Genomic DNA, 27,241 nt, shown 5'->3' with positions numbered 1-27,241 from the left:
CTTAAACTTTAGGTGTTAGAATCGTGACTGTGAAATGAACTTACAATGTTAAAAGTCCAAATTGGTAAGAGCCTGATAAACAATGCTATTTTGTTGTGGTGGAACGGTAGAATGTGGTGTTGCAAGTCCATCTGGCTGACAGAAAACACGATCTGACTGACCCCCGATTTAGAGAAACCAATACATCTTCCAAACTAACTAGAACGTTTTTGTTTTAATTGTTGCAGAGATCCAAAGCAACCTCCTCCTACAGTGAGTTTCACACTTGGTGGAAAAGATAATACTGATTTGCAGCCCATTCAAGTTCAACTTCCCACTTCTGGTGACATAAGTGCCTCTGAGATCCATGTGATGACAGAGAGCGTACTTAATACTCGACGGCGATCTATACCTCCGGAATTTTCTACTGAGCTACTTGACAAGACAATAGAAGAAGGCGATTCTGTGGAAATGCAAATATTCGTCACTGGCACACCTCCGCCAGAAGTTGTGTGGTACAAAGATGACCAGCCAATTACAATTTATCCACACAGGCGATTTCACGCAGTGAGATACAATGATGTTTGCAGCCTGGAGATCAAAGATGCACGATGCAGTGACCAAGGAAACTACACCTGCCGAGCTAAGAACACTGCTGGAGAAGTCACAAAGTCGTGCAAACTAACTGTCACACAGGTCACACCAACAAGCCCTCCTGCCTTTGTAAAACAATTAAAGGACGTTTTCATTGTTGAAGGGTCCTGTACTCGATTTGATGTCAAAGTCACAGGAATGCCAGAACCTGAAGTGAGTTGGTACAAGGATGGACAGCCTGTGAAAAAGGACGAGCACATAGAGATTATTCATGATGAAGACACCTCTGCACTAATCCTCATGTACAGCAAGGCAGACGATGCAGGGGATTACACTTGTAAGGCTGTGAACGAGGCCGGAGATGCTGAGTCGTCAGCACATTTGCACATCTCACCACTGCAAATACCTGCAAAATTTACGTCACCGTTGGAAAATGTTGATGTTGCAGAAGGAGAGCCAGCGAAACTTAAATGTACAGTCATTGGGAGGCCAGATCCAAACATTGCTTGGTTTAAAGGTCAACAACAACTTCATGAAAATAGCCGGTTTCAAATGATGGTGACTCCCGATAACTCTTGCATCTTGAGCATACTGAGGGTCGACATGAATGATGAAGGAACTTACACTTGCAAAGCGACTAACTCTGTAGGGAAAGATAGCTGTTCAGCTAATGTGACAGTCCACGGTGAGGGTAAATCTCCAGAGTTTACCAAGGTACTGGAGAACATTGAAATACCCGATGGTAATCCAGTGCGGTTTGAGGTACATGTCGAAGGAAAGCCAACACCGTTGGTAGAATGGTTCAAGGGATCAAAACTTGTAAAAGCTGCTCCTAGGGTCGAAGTTCAAGCAAATGAAAACTTCCATACCTTGGTCATAACAAACTGTAGAGATGATGACAGTGGTACATACACATGCAAGGCCCAAAACAAGTTCGGCACAACTACTTGTGAAGCAACACTTGTTGTTGCAGAAGATACTGTACCACCAAGGTTTACCAAAAAGCTATATGACTCGACGGCAGATGCTGGAAACACTGTAGAATTTTCTGTTAAGTACATTGGCAGTCCAGAGCCAAAGGTAAAATGGTTTTTAGATGATGAGGAGGTGTCTGAAGATGATGAAGGCATGGATATAGAGACTGAGCCAGGATCATCGTTGCTTGTGCTTGAGGACATAGGACCAAATGACTCTGGGCAGTATAAATGCATCATAACAAATATTGCAGGCAAGGCTGTTACAAGTGCACAGCTTAGAGTGGTAGAGGAAGTGGTTAAGACTAACCGTGCCAAGATCCCAGATGTGACAGATTTAGCTCCACCTGCTGAAATAGAGCCAAGTGGGAAACCACCGGCATTCATAAAAAAACTGTCAACTCTTCATGTAAATGAGGGAGATAATGTAAGCTTGGAAGTTATAGTTGATGGATCACCAAAGCCAACCTTGCAGTGGTTTGTTGAAAACGAATTGGTTGAAGAAGACAAGAATACCCACATTATTCAGGAGGGAAATAAACATTCTCTGGTTATTGATCGTGCGGTGTTAGATGATGAAGCCGAATATAAATGTGTGGCAGAAAATTCTCTGGGAAGAGTAGAATGTTTGGCCGAGCTGCTAGTTGACGAGATCGCCTCTAAGCCAGAGTTTGTTCAACCACTAAAGCCTCTTGAAGTTGAGGAACAAAGCGATGCCACATTTGAGATACAGGTGAAGGGAAGCCCAGAGCCAGATGTTACATGGTTGATGAACGATGTGCCAATTACAGCGGGTGGCAGATACGAAGAAGCAAAAGCCGACGATTTGCATAGACTTATTATCCACAACGCAATACCTGAAGACTCTGGTGAAGTCAAATGCCAAGCTGTCAACGATGCAGGCAAAGTTGAAAGCGTTGCACCACTGCATGTTAAACCACTCTTTGTAGAGGAACCGTCTGTAGCTCCTTCTTTTCTGAAGAAACCTGAAAGTGCCCGTCTTGTTGAAGGAGGTAGTGCTTCCTTCGAAGTAAAAGTAGATGGGTTACCCACACCCACGGTTATCTGGTACACAGAACAGGAAGAAGAAATACCTGAAAGAGGGCATATCCGTTGTTTGCCCGATGGGACACTGGTCATTGAAAACGCTGAACTCGACGATGAGGGAATTTATAGATGTGTTGCTTCAAGTAAAGCTGGGGAAGTGTCATGTAAAGTGGAGGTATTTGTCGAAAAAGCCATCCCCAGTATTAACGAGGTTGTGGAAGAAGTTCCAGTATTTCAAAACCTACCTGTGGAAAATGAGATTCCTCTTGACGGAGTGCTCGGTGTTCCAAAAGCGGAAAAGAACATACCTCCTAAAATTACAAAAAGATTGCAAGATGTCACTGTGACGGAGGGAGATACAGCTCGATTTGAAGTTAATGTTTCTGGCGTTCCGAAACCACTTGGTCACTGGTCCACAAACAACGCAGAGATAATGGAAAATGACGAGACTATTTTGGAAACGATTGGTGATACTTACAAACTTATTTTAAGGGACGTTCTCCCAGATGACGAGGGGGAGTACACTTTCACTGCCGCAAATGAAGCTGGTAAAGTTTCGTGTACGGGAAAGCTTTCTGTTCGAGAGCAGATTAAGAAGCCGTCTTTCTTGGAAGTCTTAAGAGACCTTGAGGTCTGTGAGAACAGTGATGTGAGGCTGGAGGTGCGTATTCAAGGGACTGAGCCTGATATTGATTGGTACAGGAATGGTGTTCCTATCGAGGAAACATCTCGGGTAGAATTTGTGGATAACGAGGAAAGGGGAAGCTACGCATGCCTAATCTATGGTATCACTCCTGAAGATCAAGGCACTTATAGGTGTACAGCAGCAAACGAGGCTGGTGAAGCAACGTGTGAAGGAAAGGTGACTGTTAAAGAAAATATCATGCCACCAAAGTTTCTCCAGCGCCTCGAAAACAGGAAGGTTGTTGAAGGATCTGATGTGGACTTAGAAGTGGAGGTTAGCGGCAGGCCCAAACCAACCCTCAAATGGCTCAAAGATGGGGAAGATGTTGCCCCCCATAATCACCTTCAATTTGACATGGACGGACGCATTCACACATTGTCCATTACTCGTTCTAGAATAGCAGATAGTGGGAAATATAGCTGTGTTGCTTCAAACAGTGGTGGCAGGGACACTTGTGCGGCTACTCTTGAAGTCGAAAAGGAGATGCATGCTCCAGAATTCCTTGTCCATCCTGAGGGGGCCCAGATTGTCGAAGGAGGCCAAGCTCGCTTAGAAGCCATTGTTTCAGGTTTACCAGAGCCAGAAATTGAGTGGTTTAAAGATGGAAAGCTGATACGGGACAGTCATCATTTCAAGCTAGAGTTCGATGGAAACAGATCCGTTCTTACTATCAAGGATGCGAAGCAGACCGATGATGGCGAATTCACTTGCACAGCAACTAATGAAGTGGGTAGAGTGTCTCATGCTGTAGAACTAATTGTTGAAGAGGCAGTTGTGGCTCCTGAATTTGTTAAGAAAATGACCAGTATTGAGTTGTGTGAAGGGGATTTGGTCCGATTCGATGTCCGTGTCTCTGGTACCCCACAACCGGGAGTACAGTGGTTTAAGAATGACAACTCTTTAGATGGCGATGAACGCTATGAATTCCTGTCAGATGATGATATGCATTCCCTGGAACTATCCAATTGCCTATTGTCTGATGGTGGAGTATACCGCTGTACTGCGTCAAATGAAGCTGGACAGGCATCTTGCGTTGGAGAACTGACTGTCACCGAGAAACCTATCCCCCCTGTGTTTACAGATGAGCCTACCTTTCCAAAGGAAGTGGGACAAGGTGGCGATATTGTGTTGCAGGCAACAGTCAGCGGAAAGCCTGTACCAACTGTAGAGTGGGTCAAAGATGATAGCAAAGTAGAGGACAGCAGCCGTTTTAACATCAAAGCCGAGGATGGGAAACACACCTTGACCATTGCAGGTGCTGGCCCCGATGACTCCGGTGTTTACAAATGTGTGGCAAGTAACCCAGCTGGAACATCCACCAGAACATACAATGTAAACATTGAAGGTAACCATTTTTATATACCTAGCAAAATGATAATCATGTTGACTATCAGATTAAATTAATTATGAATTATGTGATATTTCCTTGCGTTTGAGACCTGTTAAGTGGTTCACGAACGAACTAGACCAAAGAGTAATAGGCTTCTGCAATAGAGGCATGCTGAGTTTGAGCCTTTTGGTAAACGTGATAGGTGCATGTGAAAACAAAGTGAAGAGAAGTTTTCTTTTATGTTTGTTTTTTTTTTTGGTGTTATTTTTGTATCGATCAGCCAGAGTCGTCCATTTAATTGAGAATGAAACCTTTACACCCTTAAATTATTTTGATTGGCCAAAATCTCTGAGTTGCAGCTAGCTGATTTTTTTCGCTTCCTCTCTCCTCATTGGTGACCCACAAGAATCATAGAGATCGAAAATCAGCACAAGTTAGGCATGAAGTGGCTATTAAGCCCCATAGGCAGCAATAGTGCAAAATGGCCAAAACGATTTTTTTTGCGGGGGGGTGGTCGGGAAGGAAGGATGCTGAGTATGACAAGGTGAAAAATGTCCATTTGTCAAACATAACCAATGACTCTCATCAGCAGGGCGAGATATTCGCACTATTGCTATTATGTTCTGGTCACTCGTTACAAATCCTTTTATATTTGAGTTCGATCATAACGGTGTAACCCTAGTCATGTTTGGAGGGTGACTCAACGTAACTCAAAAATCGAAATGCTAGATATTTTTTAACTCGTCGTTTAAAGCTTTATAGTTTGATAGTATAACCTGATTAATCAAATCCACAGAAGGCGCTTTGCCGCTATCAAGTGACTATACGCCATTCATATGATTCCTTTGAAGGGCTGTTCTTATCTAATGGAGTATACTTGGCAGACCTCAAGGCTTACTCTAGCTTACTCTAGTGAACATCAACGTAGGCAGTAACTCGCATGCTTGCATTTCCTCTTAAAATGTTGCGGCTGTTAATGCTTATGTGACGTACAGTGTAAACTTCCGTCTTGGAAACATGTTGCATTTGTTTTGTGATCTAGTTAATGTTGTGCCTCAGTATAGCCATAATGTAAAGCGTAAATGGCGCTCAATGAATTGTTTTAATGTAGCTCCAAAGTAACCTGTGTTTGTCCTTTAATGGACTTGTTGATGGGCTGTTCTTACTTTTAAATTTAATTAAAGTAACATTGGTATAAGAAAGTAATAATAACAAAGTCACGGCACCTGCATAAAGCACAGCTTTTCTTCTATGTATTTCCTTTTGTGTGTCATATGTTATTTTCTTCGGGAACTTCGGGACTAACTGTTAAGACAGTTCTTAGTGGTTTCGGCTTCAGACAAAGTTATGTTTCTGGTACTCTTGTACAACATCGTCTATTCTGCAGCTTACCAAGTGAGATCTTGCGGTTGAGATTATAGAATGAGTTAGATTGTTATCTGTTGTTGGGACAGCTTTATATTCACTTTGTGTAAGTATATTTCTGCTCGACGTTGTGTGCACCATGCATGGAAAAAATCTCCAGTTCAGCTTTGGTCTTGCTTTTTTTAAAATAATACCCTGATGAATGAAATGAAGCCGAGGAGGGCAGCTGTATAAGGGTTCACTGAAGCGATGGGAATAGTTTAACTCAAATTGAGCTTTAGGTACTAAAGATGCATGCATTTAGATGTTCATGATAAGTACTTTTGCTTTGTTTGAGGGACTTTCTTTATATGATGCTTTTACTATGTTAGTTGCTTAGAACTGCAGAATAGTCATTGGCACATCCTATTGGTTGTTGCTTTTGATGTGTCAATTGCCATTGGCGTCCTTAAAACAGGTTCTAAGTAGCTGAGTAAGCAAAAACTTCGCCTAAAGGGTGCTGTCTTGTATCTCAGCTCGTGTGTCCCGTGCTGTTCGTACGTCGTTCGTGCTTTGACACATTCGCCGGAGTGAACGTGGAAGAAATCTGCTTTATGCGTTTGTTTTCATATAGCGGCAAAACCACAAGGATGTGCGCCAGAGTTTGTAAAGACCCTACAGTCGTCAACAGCTGTTGAAAATTCTCCTGTCACTTTAGAATGCGAGGTAATTGGTTCACCCGAAATTTCCGTTGAGTGGCGCAAAGATGATGCACGTTTAAGGCAGACGACACGTGTTAGGACTGAGTTTGATGGTAAAGTCTGCCGTTTGATAATCTTTCGTGCAGAACTGGATGATGAAGCTGATTACCAATGTGTGGCTAAGAATGACTTTGGAGTGGCTTCAACAGAGTGTGAACTACTTGTAGAAGAGGAAAACAGTGTACCCTTCTTTAAACAGAAAGCTGAGAGTCAAACGATATCAGAAGGCCAGTCTGTAACGTTCAGTGTTATTGTGGCTGGTAATCCACCTCCTGAAGTCGATTGGCTGAAGGATGGAGAAGTGATTGAAGATAATGGACGATTTGTAATTAAGGAAGACGTTGAGCATGGAAAATTCTCCCTCATTATTGAGCAGACGGCATTCAAAGATGCTGGGACATATAAGTGTGTAGCCTTTAACGAAGCAGGCGAAGCCTCATGCAAGACTAGTTTGGTGATGATTCCATCATCTGGAGAGATTGAACCCATTGTTGAAGATGCTCTAAGAGCGGAGGTGGAAATGCCGTTTGAGTTTCAAATCAATTCAGTCGTTTTTGAACCAGTTAATGTTACTGGTAAGCCACAGCCTATCCTGAAAACTGCGGAAATTGCTAAATACAAACCAGAAAGGAACAGCATTTCAGCTGCCAGGGAGGGGCCAACATTTGAATTGACAACTACAAAGCAGGAACGCCAGGTTCCCCAGTTCATAGCATTGCCTGAAGGTTGCAGCCCCTTCGATGTTAACCCTGATGGTGATGTAAAATTACAAGTTAGGGTTAGTGGCAGACCTCTTCCAGAAGTGAACTGGCTCAAGAATGATGAGCCTTTGCAAGTCAGCGATAGTCTGACGTTACATTCTGACGGTGACAGACACACGTTGAGTATCCAAGGGCCTACCCCAAAGGATAAAGGAGTATACAAGTGCGTAGCATCGAACGATGCCGGAACTGCCACAAGAAGCTTTGATGTGAATATAGAGGGCAATCCTGACTGGGTGATGCCTTCTTTCCAAGATCATTTAGCAAGTGCTTTTCAGATTTCTGATGACGGTGATGTGACAATGGAAGTAAAAGTTGCAGGAAATCCTTTCCCGGAGATTGAGTGGACACGGGATGGTGAGCCGATCAAGGAGAGTGATCGTATCCACGTTTTGAGGAAAATTGACGACATATATAGCTTAGTCATCAGAGGAGCTGGACCTAAAGATGAGGGGGAGTACACTTGCACAGCAACTAACCCTGCTGGAAAAACGATGAGAACATTCACTCTTAACATCGACGATACAACCTCTAAACATGCTGCTCCAGTGGAAGAAGCAGTTGCTCCTCCAAGAGTTATGGAACTTCCAGAGAAAAGAGCCTCATTTCATATTTCCTATGAAGGCGATGTCAAACTGCAGGTTAAATTTAGTGGCCAGCCGGAGATTGAGTGGTCCAAAGATGGAAAACCCGTACATAACAGCAGTCACATTCAATTACAGTCGAAAGAAGGCGTGCACACATTGCTTATAAAGGGTGCTACTCCAGATGACAAGGGCCTTTACAAATGCACAGCTACTAATAAAGCAGGGATGGCATGGAAGACTTTCACGGTGGAATTTGAAGGGGAGGGAGAAAAGCCAGTGAAAGTGGGCTCTGAGTTAAAGAGACCCGCATTTGTGGAGGACAAATCTGTTGTACCTTTTGAAATAACCAAAGAAGGAGATGTTCAACTAAAAGCAAGAGTTGAGGGAAAACCGCATCCTGAGGTAGAATGGGACAAGGACGATGTTCCTCTGCAAGAGAGCGAGCGTATAACAATCACGTCAGAGGATGACATGCATATGTTGCTAATTAAAAGACCAACAATGGATGACAAGGGAACTTATAAGCTTACTGCTACTAATGAAGCTGGAGTTGGAACTCGCGCTTTCAATGTTGAGATTGCAGGTAGCTCAGCTATTTCTCTGTTGCTGTTTTTTTAAAGGTGTATCTGTTTTCTCCTTCATAAATTCTTGTTAAATCGTTTGGTGCTTGGGGTAAAGCTTTGTAGTGTTTTCGTCTTTGATAAAGTAAGTTAAATCTGGGCTTACATGTGTATTTAATGGTGTAAATCCTGTAAACTTGACATTAAGAGAACCATTCTAGGTTAAATTGTAAACGGTTTCAACTAACAACTTTTACAGAGATTGAGTAAATAAATGGACTAACCACTCTAACATAATGTAACTGCATTTTTATTCCGTTGAAGCATCATTTTTTTTTAAACTTAAACTGCGTACCGTAGGTGCGAAGAAAGCCAGCTTGGTGCCTGAGATCATTAAACCACTTGAAGACGTAGAGGTCCTCCAAAGACAGCCCATCATTTTGGAATGTCATGTCGCTGGTGCAACTGATGCCCAAGTTAGGTGGTTTCATAACGACGATCTTATTGCAGACAGCGAACGGATATCAACCTCATTTGACGGCAGGGTTTGCATCCTGTCCATTGAAGTCTCAACACTGGACGATGAAGGAGACTACATTTGTCAAGTGGAGAATGATCAAGGTGTTGTATCGACCGCTTCAGAGGTTTTAGTTGAAGAGGGAATGGCATTGCCAGTGATCACAGAAAAGATGCGCAATGTGAACTTGAAAGAAGGCGAGAATGCTTGTTTTGATGTCCGTGTAGTCGGAAATCCTGAACCAGTTGTAGAATGGTTCAAGGATGGTACACAGTTGGAAGATGAGGATCGAGTCATGATCATAGATGATGTTGATGACAACGAGCCGGAGTTGTTCTCCCTCGTAATTGAAAAGTGCTTGCCTTCCGATGCTGGCGAATACGAATGTTTGGCCATGAATGAGGCTGGAAAAGCCTCTTGCGCTGCACATTTGATGGTCACTCCCATATCTGACTCGGATGTTGCTGAAATTCCCTTGGAGTTTGCAGAAGGCGATGATGTGTTATTGAAGGCTTTGATGAGTGCCGACAGCCCTGAAGTTAATTGGCTGAGAGATGATGAACCTATTAAGCAGAGCAGTCATTATGAGATTGACGCCAAGGGAGGCGTACACACCCTGACGATTAAGGATGCATCTCCGGAAGATTCGGGTGTTTACAAGTGTGAGACTCCTGATGATAGCACAAGCACAAGTACATTCAATGTCACCATAAAGGGTAACCATTACATAGCACTTGCACATTTGTACTCTGCATCGGCTGATGCTCCATATGCTAAGTCGAATGGACTAACCGTATGTTGTGGCTCAATTTATCCTAGGTTTAAATTTCATTTTTCTTTGTTTCAGTCATTATAATACTTTGTCTACCCCCAAAAAAGAAAAATATAATTAAAGCAAAGGATACAATCGAACCACAGCACACGTATCGGCATTTATTTGTGTCTTTTTTGAAACATGTTGGAGTTAAGCATATGGAGTTCTCTTTCATTACAAGGTCTACTGTTTCACTTGTAGGCTACTCCTCTCGAGTAGGCTATAATTGAAATATTTAGGTTAAGCGTTTTTTTTAAATAACTGGAATTCAGAAGTTGTGATAAAATTTAAGTTTTAATCAATTTCACGTCCACCACATGTTCACTTTATATTTTCCATCCACATTCAACATGGTAAGGTTTTTTCCAGTAGTGACGTCTTTTGTCCTTGTTTTGGGCAACTGAATTACTTAACAGCGTGCCACTTCCTGGGAGGGTGCTAAGATTTCTGAAATCGTGACCAGCCCTTGCGGAGCAACTTGTAGGTCGCTTGTTTTCATTTGCAACTAATAATCTGTAAGTGTTCATATTTATTGCCCAAACGATTTCAGAAATCTAAGTGCCACCTGGTGCTCAGCCTCTCGAAATTTTTGTCAAATAATGAACTGGTTTGCTTTTCGAAATTTCTGTTCATCACATTTAACTCTTTTTTGTTTTATGTGTTATTTTCGTTTTGTTTTAAGGCAAAGATTCTGTAGATGGTGTTAGACCTGAGGTGATTGCAGAAGCCACGCCCGTGGAAGTCACTGAAGGAGACGTTGCCAAGCTTACCTGTAAAGTGTCAGGGAATCCAAGGCCAATAGTAACGTGGCTCCAAGATGGCGAGCCAGTGGAAACAGATAACCGTGTCGTCAGTGAGATCGATGGTAATGTTTACTCACTTTGCTTTAGAAGTACTGTATTGGATGATGAAGGAGAATATCAGTGCAAAGCACAGAATGATTGTGGTTCTTCAGTGTGTATCTTGGAACTTCTTATCAATGAGATTGATGTCAGTGAACCTCACGCCAAACCAGAGTTCCTTGAGAAGATGGTAGATTTAGATGTCTTTGAAGGAGATTCCCTAACCTTCAGCGTTAGAGTCAAAGGTAACCCGCAACCAAAAGTGGAGTGGCTTTCTTCAGTCAAAGAAATCACTACTGGTGGTCGATTTGTAGTGGAATCAACGGACGACAGCCACTCTTTCACTATTAATGACTGTGAGTTAAAGGACAAAGGCAGGTATAAATGCGTTGCATCTAATGTCGAGGGAAAGGCTGTTTGTTCCGCGTCATTAACTGTCAAGGAGAGGTTGATTGCACCCGAGTTTCAAGAGCCTGCTTGTGATGTGCAATTAGAGATAGATGAAGGAAGTGAGGAGACGCTTCAAGCGGAGGTTATAGGGAAGCCAAAACCATCCGTTAAATGGTACAAAGATGACAAACCCATCAGTCGAACAAGTAGCAAATATAAGACTGGGGTGCAAGGAAACAAACACGAGTTGGTCATCTCAGGGGCAAAACCTGACGATTCTGGAACCTACCAGTGTAAAGCTACCAGTCCTGCTGGGATTGCAACCAGGAATTTTAACGTTAATATCAAGGGTAAGCTGTGAAAAATTTCACCAATTAACGACCTTACGATCCGAGGACGGCGACTGCAGCGAAAAGGTTGCTAAAATGTGAACTGGCGTCTTTTCAAATTATTTGAACAGACTTATTTTAAATGTAGGGGAATTCTTGTGGAGTTGAATTCCTTAGATCCATATACAAGATCAGAGAGAGAAAAGAAATTCCATCGTCCCTCTTTTACGCAGGCTACTTTTTTACGTCATCCACAAAGCGTGAAATTGGGCATTTTCACGTCGTAGTTGTGCAGTGACGGCGAAGAAATGTACAAAAAATTGTGTTGCACGTGCAAAGTTGTTGTTTTGCTTATTAAGGCTATTTCAAAAGTATTCTTTTTTGATTCTTGCCGTCGCCGTCAAAGCGAAGACTGTACGACCGAATTCAGTGTCACGGATGGTTGTATGGAGGCCTGTACAAATGGGTGGCTTTAAATGATTTTTGAAAAACCACTGGCACTTCCAAGCAGAGCTGTTGGTTGCAGTCACAGTTTACGGATTTCAAAAAATTGTACAGAGCACTTATGAACCCAGCAGTCGAACGAGCAACCAAATAAAAAACGGGAAATACAACTATTATCGTAACGATATTTCAGTTATCGTGATACTGTTGCAATTGCCAAAAACCGTTATGGTTAGACTTACTTCTAAACGCCATCTTATATTTATTGTAGGAGAGGATGGAGGAGGAAAAGAAGCTGAAACGAAACCCACCGAGGAACTAGTAGTTGTACTAACTAACATCCCAGTGAGCTCAACTCCATTCGGAGAAATACAGCTTAAGTTGCCAGTGAAGGAAGATGAATCAAAAGAGGAACCAAAAGGCAAACCGGCGTTTGATGAGGTTCAGGTATTGAACTATCTTGAGTAATCATGTTACTTCAATGTTGTTTATCCTGAAGTATATATTCTAGCATGTATAACACTTAAAACCTAGAGTACCTTAAAAATTTTTATTTCTTCTAGACAATACAACTGTTTAGGTAAAATGTACGTGATATTGCATAATATTTCACAATTAATTAATGAGGCTGAATGTGATGTAAAGAATTATGGATAACGAGGAGAATGTTATCTATAGGTGGATAGCTTCTTCCCAGATAAGCACAACCCTTCACATCATAAGAAAGATTGTAATAAGCTTACCTCCTCATAGGCTTTCTCCAAAACGTTGGCCTATTTCGTGGCACGGTTTCAGGATATAAACTGAGTTGCCCCTCTGTCTACTTTTGCTTTTCTTCCGTTCGGTGTTGGTCAGAAATTCAGCTTTTCCGTCATCGGATAGCCGTGAACGCCATTGGTTTAGTTCACTATGGCTAGGCAGCCTCTTTCCAGGCAAATATACAATCAACCAAACTCTTTTCCAAGAACATATACCATCGCATCTTCCAAATTTGGTCAACGCGGACTGGAAGAATTTGCCGGGGGATTTGAGCCAATCAGAAACGGCGAAATCTTTTGACTGAATAATATACTTAATTGTAATGCATGTATTTTAGGTTCTGTTTCCTGGACAGAGAGACGCGCCCTTGATTCCGGACACCATATCAGCACTGGAGTACGAACCTGTTGATCTGACGCTTCCAGTTGCTGCCGAGGCTGTGTTGCCCGATTTTGTTGATGTTCCTCAAGATGTGAAGGTTACTGAAGGTGACAAAGCAGTCCTTAGAGTCAGGGTTATTGGGCAGCCAACACCTGATATTGAATGGTATGTTGACGATGAACCAATCCGCCCAAATGATCGGATATCCGTGCAGGCAGAGGGAGATCAACACGAGCTTGTTATACCTAAAGCAGAGCTTGATGACGAAGGAATCTACAAGTGTGTAGCTAAAAATGAGATCGGGAAAGCCATCTGTGAAGTGGAGTTGCTGGTTGATGGTACGGTTTTGTGCGATAAGTAGAGTAGCTCTTCTTGATATTAGTTGAAATGAGTTAAGCGAATTATTTTCGTAGTTATATTTGTAATAGTCTCATGCAGATACATAAGGCACCACACACCTCCTACAAGTTTGGGTGAGTGTTATTTACCTTTTATTCTGTTTTTTTTTTTCTCTCTTTCCTTTAAAACACCATCGTCGTGTTTTATAAATTTTGATCTCTGACATCCGAAACTGCTCGGTTTCAACGGAATCGTAATGATCTTGCAATGTCAGGAAATCTTAATAAAAATCAAGGTATGGAGATAATGAAAATTAGGAGAACTTATCGAAAGTCCTGCAAAATTCAGACGTTGAGTGAAAAGTATACAAGTACTGTTTAAAAAGTCACGGTAGTTTATCTAACTATTATTAACTTGTATATTTCCAGAAACAGGTCAAACTTTCAGCATACATGCTTTAAACCTCATCCATTTCCATTTTGGAAACCTGTGTACAGCCGCCCCCTCCCCTACATTCTGGTACTTTAGTGCCAAATATGTACATTGCTAACATATTCATTGTAGATGAAACGAGAGGATTATATTCAGCTTTCGTTTTATTCAAGACTTTCAATAGTAAGAGAACAACTGGACTTAGAATTCTTTAGAAATAGCACTATCATTTACTTGGAGCTAAATCGCGTTTTGGTATAAGAGAATAACTATATTTAAATTCCAGAAATCAAAGAACCAAAAGAAGGAGCTGGTGGTCTTCAAATTACAAAAGAGCTTGAGGACGTGGAAGTTGACGAAGGAGAGCCAGCTACTCTGGAGATTTGGTTTGTGAGTGATGCTCCTACTACTGTATCTTGGTTCAAGGACATGAAGCCTGTGGAGGATGGGCGGAGAGTTAAGATCATTGCAGATGAAAACAGCAGTAAGGTGGTGATCAAGAAAACTGGTGTCAAAGATGAAGGGCTGTATCGGTGTACACTGCAAAGTGCTGATCAAGAACTGAGTTCCTCTGCTGAGTTGATAGTTGAAGGTATGTGCGTTACATTTGTCTGAAATACAGTCAACAGTCTCTTCACCCTTGAAGTCCCAAGAGTAGCCAGCATCAATTTTTTCCTTGCAATGTATATTGACAATCAAGAGAAGAGGTTATGAGAATGGATGAAATGATTATGAAAGAGAAAATACTTTGACCAGATTCTCAACTAATTCTTCAACGAAATATAACGAGATCAGTGTTGAAAATTTGTATGTGAATATTGGGGCTTAGAAGCTTAACGGATACTGTAGTAAGGCGGAAATCTTGAGTTGGTCCCTCCCGTTCTTCAGTCATTTTCCTTGACATTATAAAGTGGACACCTTTCAAAAGGGACACTTAGTACCGGCCCTATGGTTATTCGGCCTCGAGAGTGATAACTATACTGTAACAGAGGCTTCTTACTGTTCGTATTTCAGTTTAAGCAGTTTAAAAACATCGTTGCAAAAAGGGCGCAGAAATAAAGATTGGCGAATGTTGTGTTTGGAATTTTTAATACAACTGTTAAATTTCTTTGTCATTTTTTCTTACAGAACCATCAGATGACGAGAAAGTAATGTAAGAAACCCCTGCTTTGTTTTTCTTTGATTTTGTGTGGTCCTCTTGACCTAACTCCTAGACGCTTGTCTTGTTCTTTCATTTTGTAAAGAGTCACAAAGTCCACGATGTTTTTGACTGAGATGTTTTGTCTTTAAACAGAATCAAAAGACCAGTGCTGGTTCAGAAGTTTGATGACCAAGAAATCACAGAGGGAGATAAACTTGAGCTCCAAATCAAATACATCGGCTCTAAACCAGTAACCGTGACCTGGTACAGAGATGATGAAGTGATAGTGGCTGATGAGCGCCGTAAGATGCTCTCTGATGATGATATCCATCTGCTCCGAGTGGACCCAGTAGAGATAGATGATGAGGCTATATACAAGTGCATTGTGAAGAATCAAGCTGGACAGGACCAGTGCGAAGCGGAGATTTTAGTTGAAGGTAACATGCATTTGGTAGGCTTTTGTCACTACATCCCTAGAGGCTGTGCTTAAACTAAGAAATATTCCAAATATTGCCTTATATGATGAAGTGAAAAAATATTTATATTACCTGGTACTTGAAGGTGAGTCATTGATCATTTCTTGCTGAGATCTTACACGCTTCTTAAATGTACTTTTTCAGATAAAGTTGAAGAGGAAGATGTTGATGCAGGTGTCACCGGTAATGTCAATTTCTACACTGTCTTGATTCTGATTCTAACAATAATCTAAGTAGATGGATTACTACAGATGAACCACTCAAAATCTCATTTGGAGTCCATTTACTGTGGGTTTTGTCGTCCACGGTTTCTTTCTTTCCTTCTTTTTTTTTTATTTGGAAGTAAGGTTAGGCGGGCTATTTCATTGATTGTATGCCTTCAGAGTTTTGTCACTTCGTCTTTGACCCTTCTGTACCTTAAACGAAATATGTGATGATGATGATGATGATGCTAATTGCTTATTTTCCTCTTTTAGTGCATCAAAAACCCTATTTTATCAAGCCACTGCCTGAAGAAGTTGAAGTTCTCGAGGGAGACACCACTCGCCTTGAATGCCACATCGCACGGGCATCAAAGGTGTTATGGCTCAAAGACGACGAACCTTTGGTGGAAGGTGATCGAGTTGTAATTGAAAATGATGGTGATGTCTACACAGCTGTTATCTCCCCCACGGAACTTGATGATGAAGCTGAATACAAGTGTGTGGCCCAGAATGAGTTCGGTGAAGTGTCCTGCAAAGCGGAATTGATTGTTGAAGAAGGTGTCACTATGCCTCTTATTAAGGAGCCCTTAAAGAACGTGGATGCAAATGTGGGAGACATTGTCAAGTTTGATGTGCGCATCGCCGGAAATCCTGAACCGATGGTGGAGTGGTTTAAGGATGGAAAACATCTGGAAGATGAAGGCCGCGTTGTCATCATTGATGATGTTGATGATAATGACAAGGAATTATTTTCCTTAGTTATCGAGGGTTGTCAGATGGAAGACTCGGGTAGTTACAAAGTTGTGGCCATGAGTGAAGCTGGAACTGCTAACAGCGAATGTGATTTGGTAGTTACTCGTTCCACTGTCCCACCTGAATTTAAAGATGAAATCGAAGAGGTATGCTGAGTTGCTTTTTGCTGACAAAATCACCTTCCTCGTTCCTCTGTATTTGTAATTTGAATGCCAGTATGGCTGGTGCTCACTACAAAATTCACAAAAAAAAGCTTCTTATAGCGACACTAAATTTCTGTTTAACACCATCTTGTAAGTGTTTCAACGGGATACACTTAGGAGGCAATTAATTGTGCTCCCAAGGGTGTTCTGGTTGCGGAAGGGTATGCACTTTTCAGTCAAAAGGTTACAGTAGTTTTGAGGGTAAAACTCAAGTTTCTTTTGTTCCAAACAAACTCTTTACCAACAAAAACACCATTGCAATTAACAGTTGGTCGTTGGAGAATCCTGATCAAACTTTGCCCGTAGTTGTAACCGGCTTTTAAATCATTAACAACTTGAAGGTGAATTTAATTTTTCCTTGAGCAGTTAATAAGATTATGACTTCCATACATGCTACTTATTGGTAATTATGAACCGAATGTAATGAAACGAAGGTAGTGGAGTTCAATAAAAAGTGATGTTCGATCACCTTTGTTTTGTCTCAACAAAATGATGACCCACGTCCCACGTCTTTCTTCATGGGAAAAAATTAATAATTCTTTGCAGCCCTGGGGGTGTTTTTGCACTGAGTGATCATTAATTTCATTTGGAGTATATATTTTTGTTATTATTAGGTACCACTGGAAGGTTCACAAGGAGATAATGTGACAATGGTTGTACATACTGGCCGCCTGCCCGCGCCATCCATTGCTTGGTTTAAAGATGAGGAACCCATAGTGTCAGACTCGCATCTTGAAATCACACAAGAACCTGATCTCTGTCAGCTGTTAGTTAAGCACGTGACACCAGCCGACTCGGGCACTTACAAGTGTGTTGCATCTAGTGTTATGGGAACCATTACAAAGAAATTCCTTCTCAACATTGAAGGTGAGTTTGTCACTTTTGCGAGTTTATTAGTTTAATTATGCCTTCACGCCTGCTGTGAAATCTTAACTTGGGTTGAGTGATACTTGTATTTGTTTTGTTTGCACAAAAAAATGCTTTAACAGCTGCGGATGTAACGTTAGTTTTGCTTTTCTTTGTTGCTGCTCTTTGAGACTTTTAAGCGAGCCAAAAAAGAAAAATCATGCACCAATTTGCTGGCGATTAGAGGTAAAACCAAGCCAATCGTGATTTGTTCGCGCGCGTTGGATATTTACTTTTGTTTTCGTTTGACAGCACGTGGAAACTGTCTCAATTAAGAGGTGATAACATTTTAGTAAACAGTGTAAATCACATAAATACTAATGCTCTACGCATAAAGTAGAGCAGATATAATTTAGATGTTTTCCAGAAAGAACTTAAAAGCTCTCAGAATCTTAGGGCCAGTTATTTAAACGTAGTTTAGGCAGTGTTTAACAAAACCGCGTTTTAAGCCATTTTCAATTTGCTCAATGGTTTTATCTAAACACTATTTATTGCGAAAAGTTTTATGAAAGCATAGATAGTAGACCAGAAGAGCATTTATCTTCTTAAAATAACCCACTATGGAAGAGACCTGGAGGTCCAAAGATTTGTTTAACCGTGGCTAAAATTAGACTTCGTTTAAATATCCAACCCTTAGTGTTTTTTGTGTTGTAGTTTGAATATCTCTGCTATTTTCTGTACCTTAGGTTCAGAGATTAGGGAAGAACAGCCCATAACTGTGTCAGAGATGGATGACTTACAGGCTTCATTGCCCATTGAGGTAAAACCAGTGCAGGATCTGTCTGCACCTGTCTTCACAAAGAAGATCGAAGATGTTGTTATTGATGCTGGTCAGGAAGCCCGTTTTGATGCCAGAATTCATGCTGTTCCGGAACCCAAGGTTGAATGGTATCGAGGCTCGGTAAAGATCGAAGACGAAGGTCGGTTTGTCCACATAGATGCGCTTAAGGAAGACTTGTTCTCTCTTATTATAGAGAGTGTCGAACCAGGTGATTCAGGGACCTTCAAGTGTATTGCAACCAACGAAGTTGGGGAATCGACTTGTGACGCACAGTTAACTGTAAAAGGACCAGAATCTTCCATAGCTGGTGATAAGGGAGAAAGTCCTCAAATTACGCAGCCTTTGACAGACGTTGAGGTAACGGAAGGAGAAAGTGCAACACTCGAATGCAAAGTGTCAGGAAAACCATATCCAAGTGTAGCTTGGTATAAAGATGGCACATGTGTGAATGATGTGGAAAGATACAAAACAAGATTTGATGGGGAGTTAGCCACGTTAAAAATCGCAACCACAGAACTGGAAGATGAGGGCGAATTTAAATGCGTTGTTGAAAATGCCTTTGGTTCAGCTTCTTGTTTGTCAGAACTTCTAGTCAATGAGGCTAATGCAAGGCCTGTGTTTGAAGAAAAAATGAAGCCTGTTACTGTCAACGAAGGAGATCCAGCAACATTTAGTGTGAAGGTGACTGGTAACCCCCCTCCTGTTATTGACTGGTATCAGGGCAAGGAGCAGCTGGAGGATAAAGGGCGTATTGAAATGGTAGACAGTGAAGAAACCAATATTTACTCACTTACTATTAAAGACACTCTTTTAGAGGATGCTGGTACTTACAAATGCGTAGCCAAGAACGAAGAGGGGGAGGCTTCCAGCAAAGCTGCCTTGGCTGTGAAAGAGATCATCTCTGAGCCTGAATTTGAAACTGAGAAAGGTCAAAGTCGTGAGGAGGCTACCCCAATCAAGGTCCGAGAAGGAGATGTCGTGAGTCTTAGTGCCGTTGTGAAGGGAAAGCCAGCACCTGCCATTGAATGGTATAAAGATGAAGAGAAACTGCGGGAAACAAGCCGTTTAAAGATGGATGCCAAAGATGGTGAACTTTCTCTGATAATACTGGAGGGAAAGCCTGACGACTCTGGAGTTTATAAATGTGAAGCCAAAAGCAAAGGTGGTAAAGCCGAAAAAACATTTAACGTCAACGTTCAAGGTACTGTTTCCAGTGAACACCCGTGTTATGGTTGTTAAATTCAAATTAACCTTTTAATGATTTTATTACTTTAATTTTCCTAACTTTGCCTCATTGGTGTCCAAACAAACGAAAACTTAAAAGTGTTTCTTCCCAACGCCTCAAAGTTGATAAATCATTAGAACCCACAATGATAGTTTGCATAATCATAATGTTATTGGATGAAAAAGTAGTGTATACATATAGGGCCAACAGATGTTTAGTTAGAAGAAAAGCTTTTTACGTATCGTCGTTTTTCTGTTTATTGTAGCCGAAAACCCCGACGGTTCGGCACCATTGTTCACAGAGTTACTCCAGCCTGTAGAGGTGGTACAAGGATCTCCAGCTAAACTCCAGTGTCGAGTTACTGGTGTGCCGGAGCCGACCATTGAGTGGTTTATAGATGATGAGCCTGTGAAAGAAGATAAGAGAATAAAGATACGGTTTGATGGCGAGTTGTGCACTTTAAAGTTTCTGTCAACGGAACTTGAAGATGAAGGCCCTTACAAGTGCGTAGCTAAGAACGAGTTTGGTTCAGCCTCGTGCGTTTCTGAACTTCTTGTAAACGAACCAAAAATGAAGCCAGAGTTCGTGGAGAAGATGAAACCTGCTAATGTGGCCGAGGGAGAGGCCGCCCGTTTTGATGTTCAAGTTGACGGCAATCCGCTGCCAATGGTTGAATGGTTTCGAGGTAAAGACAAACTTGAAGATGAAGGACGTTATGTGATGGATGATGCCGAAGAAGAGGGTAGGCATACTTTGATTATTGAAGACGCAGTTCCTGAAGACGCAGGTACGTACAAGTGTGTCGCATCCAATGAGGAAGGGCAGGCAACCACCAAGGCTGCTCTTGCTGTGAAGGAGAAGATGATCGTACCTGAGTTCACAGGTGAGCAACAAGAAGCGTCAATACATGTGGCTAGTGGAGATGACGTGGGTCTAAGCGTATGCGTTACAGGGAAACCCTTACCCTCAGTGGAATGGTACAAGGATGACCAGAAGATGCGGAAGACAAGCAAACTGAAGATCGATCAGAAAGATGATAAGGTTTCACTAATTATTTTGAACGCCACGCCTGATGATTCTGGCACCTACAAATGTGTGGCTTCTAGCAAAGCTGGGACAGCAACTCGTTCATTTGATGTTAATGTGGCAGGTAAGTTGAACCCTAAACACTTTTATCAGTGCTTACCTTTTTCACTGTAGTCAGTGCTCACTCCCATGTAAGTAATTACTTTGTGTAGGCATCATAATGTGTCCAAGGTTAGTTTGGAGTATGGAAAGAAGTGTTTACCTGAATACACCGCTATAGCATAGTTTTGTTTCTTGCTATTCAGCCACGAGGCCGGAAGGTAAAGCACCGGAGGTTATCAAGCCTGCAAACAGTGTTGAAGTCGAAGAAGGTAAACCAGCAAGGATAGAGTGTCAGATAGCTGGGAAACCCAAGCCTAATGTGGAATGGTTTAAAGACAGCGAAAAGGTCAAAGAGAGCAATCGCGTCAGGCCTGAAGTCAGCGATGACACTTTCTCGTTGAACTTTAAAGAAACTAAGCTTGAAGATGAAGGAGACTACAAATGTGTTGCTCGGAATGAGTTCGGTAGTGTGTCGAGCCAGGCTGAGCTTCTTGTCAACGAGGCACTTACTAAGCCCGAATTTGAAGAAAAGATGAAGAACTTGAACGTTCAGGCTGGGAAAGAGGCCAGGTTTGCCGTGCTGGTTACTGGTGTTCCACCGCCAGAAGTTGACTGGCTCAAAGGAGATGACAAGGTTGTCGGCGATCGGTTTGTCTTGATTGATGATGAAGGCGACGATGGGCGTTTCTCTTTGATTATCAAGGACGTACAGCCGGAGGATTCTGGAAAGTATGAATGTATCGCGTTCAATGAAGTGGGAGAAGTGTCATGCAAGGCTAACCTAGCTGTGGAGGAAACTCTTGTAGCTCCCGAGTTCACTGAAGAACAGGAGAGTGCGCCAATTGTTGCTGAGGAAGGAAGTGATGTTAATTTGAATGTAGAGTTGAAGAAAGGACAACCAAAACCTCAAATTGAGTGGTTTAAGAATGACAAACCAGTGAAGAGTGACGACCATCTTGTATTAGCTGATAAAGGAGACCTGCATTCGCTGACAATTTCCTCAGTTGTCCCTGATGATTCTGGTGTTTACAAGGTTAAAGCTATTAGTAAAGCTGGCTCTCTGGAAAGGACGTTTGATGTGCAGGTTGCAGGTAATGTACTATACCACAGCACCTAACTTGTTGCTGCTAGTCAAATAAACCTAAATGTTTCTAAACGTGGAGTGACTAATTTCAGAGCTCGAACGTTTTGGTTCATTCATTCATTGGTTGTTTTGATAATAATAATGTTCTGATATTACGTTGACACTCGTAATCTCCAACAAAGCTAAATTGTAATGCTGGTTGTTTAAGATCTAACAAGACCAAGGAAAGTATATTTTAATTGCTTTCATTTAAATGTTCACACTAAAGGATTCCATCTGCAGACTCAAGAAGTTGAGACGTGACTTTTCTTCGCCATCGCAGCTTTCAGCTTCCTGCTTCAGACCCTTAAAGTTTAGTTTTGATTATAACATTTTTGTTGTGTATTCTGACGTTTTACCTTGCAGCAAAGCAGCCTGAGGGTTACGCCCCGCAGTTCACAGAAACTTTACAGCCATTGGAGGTGAAGGAGGGAACTGCATCAAAGCTTCACTGCACGGTGGAAGCAGAACCGCAGGCGACGCTTGAATGGCTTAAAGATGGAGTGAAAGTAAAGGAAAGCAGAAGGGTGAAAATAGAAAGTGATGGAAAAACGGTTTGTTTGTCTTTTAAGGAGACCAGGCCTGATGATACTGCTGAGTACAAATGTGTAGCCACTAATAGTTTTGGGTCTACCTCTTGTGTGGCGCGTCTAACAGTGAAAGTCCTGTCTAAACCCGACTTCAAGGACAAGATGAAAGGAGTCGAAGTAGTGGAAGGTGACTCCGCAGTGTTTAACGTTCGGGTTTCTGGTTATCCTGAACCTAGTGTTGAGTGGTTTAGAGGTACAACAAAGCTGACGAATGACGACCGATATGCGATCGAAGAACATAAAGAGGAGACCAGCTTCAGTCTTACAATCAAAGATGTTAAACGTGAAGATACAGGCATGTATAAGTGCGTTGCTTCGAATGAAGTTGGTAAGAACACATGCCGAGCGGACCTGAGTGTGAAGGAGAGGCTATATTCCCCTGAATTCTCCGAAGAGCCCTCGGACGCCCCCATTACAGTGACAGAAGGCGACGAAGTGAACCTCGATGCAACTGTCAAAGGAAAACCGAAACCAGACGTGAGGTGGTACAAAGACGACAAAATCCTTCGTGAAAGTAGCAGACTGGACATTAAGGCTCGAGGAGACAAATACTCTGTTGTTATCCTTGGTATCAAAGCTGAAGACGCTGGCGTATACAAGTGTGAAGCAAAGAGCAAGATGGGTACAGCGACCAGGACGTTTGATGTCCGTGTTGCAGGTATCATTTACAAAGATCTATAATGAGTACCTAATTACCCATAAATAGAAAAGTTTTATTGAGGGCCCCCGGTTGATAGGAGCCAAGTGCAGACAGGGTCACTCAGCTTAAATAAGTTTCATGTAGACTTGATTTTACTGTGGGTACCAAAGTACGCTGGCAATGCTGTGGTACTTTTGTTTTTAGATGATATATTAATAAGCAAGATTTGGTTATGTCAATTTTCAGTTCTGGTTATACTTTTCCAATCCTCTAAACGTAAGCAGACAATTTTTAGATTGTTAATTTTCTTTTTTCTCTGCTAACGCATTCAGCACAACCTTTATAAGGAAATGGATGATAACTTTTAAATGAAATATTTGGGCGCGAGACTTGCAAAGGGAGTCTCGCGAAAACGCGGGAGTGGTAAGCTGTTATTGTTTTAATATGCTTTTTTTTTGCAGCGAAAAAACCATCAGGAACTGCTCCAGAATTTACGACACTTTTAGAAAACTTGACTGTGGTTGAAGGTGACCCTGCGACGCTGCAATGTGAGATTAAAGGAGAACCAACACCAGTCGTTGAATGGTTTAAGGATGATGAGCAGGTTGCGGAAACTAATCGCGTTAAGATGGAGTTTGACGGCAAGCTTTCGTCCTTAACATTTGAGCCAAGCAAACTTGATGATGAGGGTGACTACAAGTGTGTTGCGCGCAATGAGTTGGGTAGTGCCTCCAGTAAAGCTGAACTTCTTGTAAACGAGGCTGATACAAAACCAGTATTTACAGAGAAACTTGAAAATGTCGTTGTTAAAACTGGGGAAGAAGTCCGGTTTGAAGTTCGGGTGATTGGATCGCCTCCACCAGAAGTTGATTGGTTTAAAGGAGAAAATAACCTTGAAGATGACAGTCGCATCCTTATGGTTGACAACGTTGAAGAGGACCTGTTCTCGCTGATTATCGAAGATGCACAGCCAAGTGATAGTGGAGAGTACGAGTGTGTAGCGTTCAATGAACTTGGCGAGGTTTCTTGTAAGGCAAACCTGGTCGTTGAAGAAACGATTATCGCACCACAGTTTGGAAGTGAGGTACAAAGTGCAGCTCCTGTTTTCCTAGAAGAACCAATTGTTGCACCTGAATTTACTGAAAAAAGTGAAAGCGAACCCATTGTCATTGACGAAGGAGGAGAAGTTACTCTCAGTGTGGATGTCAAAGGACAGCCGAAACCAGATGTGCAATGGTTCAAGGATGATGTAGAAGTCAGGCCTAGTGAGCATGTGGCCATCAGCGAGGTTGACGACAAACACGCCTTGTTAATCAAGGATGCTACTCCTAAAGATTCGGGTATTTACAAGTGCAGGGCTAGCAGCGTAGGTGGTGTGGCTGAAAGAACCTTTGACCTACAAGTAGCAGGTAAACATTATGTGAAGTGTCATTTGAATCTTATTTATAGAATTTTACGTACTCTAAAAGTGAAAGGCGAAAGTCTTAGAAAATGACCAATTCGACAATTTTAAGGAATTAGCAAAATGTTCTATATAGGTTGAATGAAAACAACTGAACTGCCTTAAAGTTATTAGTCAATCACTTTCATTTCAATGGCCTCACTCACAATAAACATATCGGCCATTTGGAGCATGCATGTGAGACTGATTCGTTGTGCCGAATTGCACTATGGGAATTTTTTTTTTTTTTGGGGGGGGACCCTTTCTCTCCTCTCATTGGCTATTACGAGTTTGAGCAGGAAACTGGGTCAAAGTTCGTCCCCCTAAATAGACCTTTTTACCGATACGGCGGCCATATTGAAGTAATTCGATTTAAGGAGTATTATAGGATGCCCAGGGGGCATGAGCACATTTCGTTTGTATTTTCGAGCGCTTTTCGGGACATTTTTTCGGAAAGTTTTCTTAGAATAAGATTGTAATGGAAGAAAAGATCCTTGTGCCGTGTTTGGATGTAATAATGATTGCCTTTTTCCCGAGAAATATACAGTGAAAGACCATATTTCTAATTCTAAACTAGAAAAAGGCGATCATTATTACATCCAAACACGGCACATGGATCTTTCTTCCCATTACAATCTTATTCTAAGAAAACTTTAAGAAAAAATGTCCCGGAAAGCGCCAGAAAATACAAACGAAATGTGCTTATGCCCCCTGGGCATCCTATAATACTTCTTAAATCGAATTAATTGAATATGGCCGCCGTATCGGTAAAAAGGTCTATTGTTTCACAGTGCAATCCGATGCAATAACGACTCATTCTCACGGGTAATCTAAAAGTGGCTGAATTTTGACGTGGTTCCTTAGGAAAAAGAGCATGTTCGCATTAATGTCATTAGAAGTTACTACTCTGCCACAGTGTCCAGGGACAAACGTGAGCTTGAACCTCGGTTGTCACAGAGGCTCTAGTAGCTCATTGGTTAGTGCATCCGGTCTGGAAATCTGAGGGCCACGAGTTCGTATCGCAATAGGAGCTCGTAATTGTTTGCTCAGCTTTCTCATCACTCTTCCCTCTAAATTTGAAATTAGTCAAGGCGAAATTAGAGCTGATTAGTGTTGCTGTTGTTTTTGTCTTAACAGCTAAAAAACCAGCAGGGACTGCACCAATGTTCACCGAACCTCTTTCACCAGTAGAGGTGAAGGAAGGCAATGATGCTAAGCTACAATGTACTGTTGCAGCCGACCCCGAACCTAATGTTGAGTGGTTCAAGAATGGAGTGCGTGTTAAAGAAAACCGACGAATTGAATTGGACAGTGATGAAGGAGCCATTTCTTTAACGGTCAAAGAAACAAGGACGGGTGATCAAGGAGAATACAAGTGTGTTGCGACCAATGACTCAGGTTCAGAGTCCTGTGTTGGAAGCTTAACAGTCCGCGCTATCACCAAGCCAGACTTCAAAGAGAAACTCAAGGCAGTTGAAGTCATTGAAGGGGACACAGCACGGTTTGATACTCGAGTTCTTGGGTACCCTGTGCCCGATGTTGAGTGGTTTAGAGGAACAACCAAGCTGAAAAATGATGAGAGAATTGAGATGACGGAGAACAAAGATGAAAACAGCTATTCCCTTGTAATTGCTGATGTTAAGCTTGAAGAGGCTGGAATGTACAAATGTGTGGCTTCTAATGAAGCAGGTGAGTGAAAAGATTTTTTGAAATTGGCAGTTGTCATGTCAGAAAGTGAGAAGAAATCACAATGAACAGGTGTGATTATAAAATGTAGAATGGGAATATTGCAAAATTTTTAAAAGCGTTTTGTTAATGGAACGAGAAGGGTGTAACATTAACTACTCTTTAGGATCTTACGCCGTGGGGTTAACAGTTCAGTTGAAAATTTTTAGCAACACATGTAATTAATTTATACTTCGCGAACGAACCTGCCAACTGCATTGTTTTTCTCTGTGAATGTGCTATTGAATTCTTAATTGTTGGCGATGAGAGGTAATTTTGATAACATGCTATGCCCAAAATAATATGGACTGTAGAGTCTTCACGTTAGTAATTAACTCTTGCATCAGGTAAAAACACATGCCGAGCAGATCTCAAGGTCAAGGAGAAGCTGTTTGCTCCTGAATTCTCCGAAGAGCAGTTGGACACGCCCATTACAGTGACAGTAGGCGACGAAGTGAATCTTGATGCTACAATCAAAGGGAAACCAAAACCTGATGTTAGATGGTACAAAGACGACAAAATCCTTCGTGAAAGCAGCAGACTGGACATCAAGGCTCGAGGAGATAAATATTCTGTTGTGATTCTTGGTATCAAAGCTGAAGACTCTGGCGTGTACAAATGTGAAGCGAAGAGCAAGATGGGTACCGTGAGCAGGACGTTTGATGTCAAAGTAGCAGGTATGTAATAAATACTGCTATCGTTTTGGTAGGTTTCAATAAGCAAGCTTTGTTTTGTTGCTTTGGTCACCGTTGCAAGTCATGTGAAGGCGCTGTAATTGAAGATGGGTTACTATTATTTTTCAATGTGGACTTTTGAGAGCATATTGAAAGATCAGCTTTACATAGTATATTTGCTGGCTGGTTGTGGGCAATAGGCGTAATGACTGAATTGGGTCCAGAAAACCAGAAAGGAAGAAATCACCGTTGTCATAAGCTTAAGCAAACAGCCGACATTTCACGACATCACCACTAGTTTATGTCTGAAGAGCGAGCGCAGAAATGTCATACTGATGACGTATTCTGATTGGTCGTGTCGCG

General features: G+C 41.8%; 1 protein-coding gene across 1 annotated transcript in view; it reads left to right on the top strand.

Moving 5' to 3' along the window:
- Positions 1 to 27,241, top strand: part of LOC140924316 (obscurin-like) — a 143,490-nt gene that overhangs the window by 50,308 nt on the left and 65,941 nt on the right. The window contains exons 40-58 of the mRNA XM_073374347.1: positions 228 to 4,624; positions 6,588 to 8,645; positions 8,983 to 9,855; positions 10,636 to 11,535; positions 12,230 to 12,405; positions 13,055 to 13,436; positions 14,156 to 14,461; positions 14,998 to 15,022; positions 15,164 to 15,447; positions 15,631 to 15,669; positions 15,963 to 16,588; positions 17,260 to 17,512; positions 18,238 to 19,533; positions 19,823 to 20,707; positions 20,889 to 21,776; positions 22,175 to 23,056; positions 23,500 to 24,447; positions 25,617 to 26,168; positions 26,552 to 26,881. Of these exons, the coding sequence (XP_073230448.1) occupies positions 228 to 4,624; positions 6,588 to 8,645; positions 8,983 to 9,855; positions 10,636 to 11,535; positions 12,230 to 12,405; positions 13,055 to 13,436; positions 14,156 to 14,461; positions 14,998 to 15,022; positions 15,164 to 15,447; positions 15,631 to 15,669; positions 15,963 to 16,588; positions 17,260 to 17,512; positions 18,238 to 19,533; positions 19,823 to 20,707; positions 20,889 to 21,776; positions 22,175 to 23,056; positions 23,500 to 24,447; positions 25,617 to 26,168; positions 26,552 to 26,881 (16,100 nt within the window). The remainder of the gene's footprint in view (positions 1 to 227; positions 4,625 to 6,587; positions 8,646 to 8,982; positions 9,856 to 10,635; positions 11,536 to 12,229; positions 12,406 to 13,054; positions 13,437 to 14,155; positions 14,462 to 14,997; positions 15,023 to 15,163; positions 15,448 to 15,630; positions 15,670 to 15,962; positions 16,589 to 17,259; positions 17,513 to 18,237; positions 19,534 to 19,822; positions 20,708 to 20,888; positions 21,777 to 22,174; positions 23,057 to 23,499; positions 24,448 to 25,616; positions 26,169 to 26,551; positions 26,882 to 27,241) is intronic.

Source organism: Porites lutea, chromosome 14 (assembly GCF_958299795.1).
Source record: "Porites lutea chromosome 14, jaPorLute2.1, whole genome shotgun sequence".
Taxonomy (NCBI): domain Eukaryota; kingdom Metazoa; phylum Cnidaria; class Anthozoa; order Scleractinia; family Poritidae; genus Porites; species Porites lutea.
The sequence above is the reverse complement of the archived record's forward strand: the minus strand, read 5'-3'. Positions and strand labels throughout refer to the sequence as shown.